Source organism: Bidens hawaiensis, unplaced genomic scaffold, assembly GCF_021521415.1.
Source record: "Bidens hawaiensis isolate Kalapana, Puna unplaced genomic scaffold, B.hawaiensis_p1.1 tig00022693_1, whole genome shotgun sequence".
Classification (NCBI taxonomy): Eukaryota; Viridiplantae; Streptophyta; class Magnoliopsida; order Asterales; family Asteraceae; genus Bidens; species Bidens hawaiensis.
Window position 1 is genome coordinate 14,046 of NW_027493547.1, and position 3,255 is coordinate 17,300.

Genomic DNA, 3,255 nt, shown 5'->3' on the forward strand with positions numbered 1-3,255 from the left:
ATTAAGTTTTTTTAACGGATGTCTAATGAAAACAAATAGAGTAAAAGTTGGGATTTATGACAGCTACTTTCTAAGTTGGCCAACCATATTAAGCTGAGATTATTAAAATCCTAACTTTAAATAATTTCTAGATTTTGTATATTTAAACCATGACCATATATACTAATCTTGAATATTTCAAAAAGTATTTCCCATATTTTTGCTATTTATAAGTTATTATATGTCCGGTTCAACAAGAATATATCCCATGCAATTACTCCAATTAGTTTAATGCGCAATATTTAAGCATTTATAATCGTAACACTATAAATAAACCTTCACATCATGTCATCATATGCATCAATACATCTACATCTAACACCGAAACTAATACAATACATCAACTTCTTTGAGAGTCATGGGAGGAGCTGATAACCGACGCTCACAGGCAACAAACAACGACAACGACACCACCAGCAACCTACCGGTTGACACTGTGATCAATCTAGACCAGTAAGTCTTTAATCTTTTATAATCAAAAATACAAAAATATCAAAACGGAAGGCAAACGAACAACAAACTGCACCAGCTTATAATGCTGACATAATATTTTTTTCTTTTTTCCTTTTCTTTTAAATTTTTTTTTAAAGAAAGTTGTGAAATTTGCAGTGGGGACCCTACAATGTACGAATTTTTTTGGAAAAAGTTAGGGGATGAATGTACGGTTGTGATTAAAGGTGATGAATCTTTGAGTTACTTTTCTAACCCTAAAAACCCTTGTTGGTTTCTCGAGCCAAAGCTTGAGGACTCGATTAAGTGCCTGCATGATGCGGTGGGGAATGCAATAACCGAAGGTTATTCCATCGTCGTTGGGACTGGCTCGAGCCAGTTGCTACAAGCCGTGCTTTACGCGGTCACGTCACATGATCAACCTAGCCAGATCAATGTTGTGGCAGCTGCCCCTTATTATTCGGTACGCTACAAATTATTATTATTATTATTATTATTATTTTATAGACTAATATTGTTTTAATATTATTATATTCAGTCTTACCTGGAGATTTTGGATTTGGTTAGGTCCGGATTATACAAGTGGGCAGGTGACGCGCACGAGTTCGATAAGAATGAGCCTTATATTGAACTCGTGACGTCACCTAATAACCCTAGTGGTGTGATCCGTGGCCCTGTGGTGAACCGAGGAGGTGGGGTCTTGGTTCATGATCTTGCATATTATTGGCCTCAGTACACGCCAATTACTTCTAAGTTAGATTTCGACATCATGCTGTTTACCGCTTCCAAATGCACTGGTCACGCTGGTTCGCGAATTGGGTAAGCCATTACTGTATTTACAGTAAAAAAAAAATGAAGAAGAAGCATTAATTTATTATTTATAAGTTGGGTAAGAAATTAAATTAATTATGGTAACAAATAAAAAGCATTTTTACATGTTGTATAACTAGTTATATAATTGCAGATTTGCATGCATGCATCTTTATTTATGGTAACAAATAAAAAAGCGTTTTTTTAATAATTTACATGATTCTCTACTAAATTTTATAATTATGTTTTTAATTTATAGATGGGCACTTGTTAAAGACAAAGAGGTGGCAAAAAAGATGACAAAATTCATGGAAGTGAGCACAATCGGAGTAGCGAAAGAACCACAACACCGGCTTGCAAAGATCTTGCAGGTTGTTGCGGATCGATGCAAACATTTTGGATCACCGGAAGGCGATAACTTCTTCGAGTTCAGCAAAAACATGTTGGCTAAAAGATGGGAGATGTTAAGGGAAACTGTTAAAAAATCCCAAATGTTTATTCTGCCAAAATACCCTTACCAACATTGCAATTATTATGGAGATATCACTCATGCAAATCCAGGTAACAAATTAATTAAATAATAAATATTGACAAGTGACAACATGCATTGTTTGTCATGTTGGAAGTTGGAACTTTAAATAAATTTATGTGAACTGAAAATTATTTAATTATGGTGACAGCTTTTGCATGGATTAAATGTAAGGATGGAATTGAGGATTGTGAGAAGCTGTTTAGGAGTCACAATATCTTAACAAGGGGTGGAAGGAGGTTCGGGTCAGATCCCGGGTTTGCTAGAGTTAGTATGGTTGGAAGAGATGAAGAGTTTAATATGTTCATTGATAGGCTTTCCAAGATTCAGATCAACAACAATGGTGTTAAGGAAGGGAATCTTGGTTAAGGTTTATATAATGTTGTAGATCTAGAATGTGAGGTGTTTGACTACTAAGCCACCCTCTTTAAAAAAACTATGTAATGTTTAATATGAATGTGCCTAATGCTTATGTTTTGAGTTTATGAAAAAACAATGGCTACATATAATATCATGCAACGGTATGTATAAACAACATTTGACCTTTTTTTTTATTTAACAGAAATCAAATTCCATGATTGGCTATTTATGTAACTTTGGACTAAACAATTTCAATTAGAAATTACTTCTTTAGTTTTTTAATGAAAGACCAATATTATTAAAAATATATATTAAAAAAAACAGAGATAGCTCACAAGACGCAAGAAACCTAATAGTACAAATAACAAACCAACTAGTCAACTACATCCCAAGAAAACAAAAGGCCAACTATAACAGGAAGTTCTCAAAGTGAAAATTGCACAATATCTCGACTCCAAGCCTATCCTATACTTGAACTATAAAAATGAGTTTGCTTTGATGTTGTTAACCAACTTATCCCTAGGCAAATCTATACTATCAAAGATTTCATTATTTTTTGATTTCCACATCTAGCATGTGACTATCGAGATTGTTTAAATTGCAATACACTCCTCTCTTTATAGGTGTTTTTATTAACTATTATATACCCTGTCATTACAGGAATAAGAAGTTATATTATAGAAAAATAGTAGAGGGAATAATATTATTTAATTTAAATTAATTTTTGTTAAACTTTAATCAAGTTAATGAAGTTTTAAAAAGATAAAAAAAAAATTCCTTGCATTTAGGAAAAAACCAGTGTTAAGGTCATAAAATCGAAACGTGATCACACCAAATATACTTATTTATAAAATATACAGATAAATATTTACAAACAATAATAATTTTTATATTTTTATTTATAGTTATTTTTTTATTTTACGTACAAATATTATTTATATATTAATTACTTTTATATTGCATATAAGTTTTATACTTTTCATTTACAGTTAATATTTTTATATTATATAAATTATATTTTAAAAATAAGTTTAAGTTTTTACGTTTTAAATTTATTTTTATTTTAC

At 31.3% G+C, this 3,255-nt stretch overlaps 1 protein-coding gene across 1 annotated transcript; it reads left to right on the top strand.

Annotated features, from left to right (window-relative positions):
* The first annotated feature begins 397 nt into the window (after positions 1–397).
* LOC143566123 (L-tryptophan--pyruvate aminotransferase 1-like) lies at positions 398–2,197 on the top strand. Its single transcript, XM_077052902.1, has 5 exons — positions 398–492; positions 601–952; positions 1,028–1,308; positions 1,559–1,860; positions 1,980–2,197. Exons 1-5 carry the CDS (start codon positions 398–400, stop codon positions 2,195–2,197), a joined length of 1,248 nt encoding a protein of 415 aa, XP_076909017.1.
* The last annotated feature ends 1,058 nt before the right edge of the window (positions 2,198–3,255 follow it).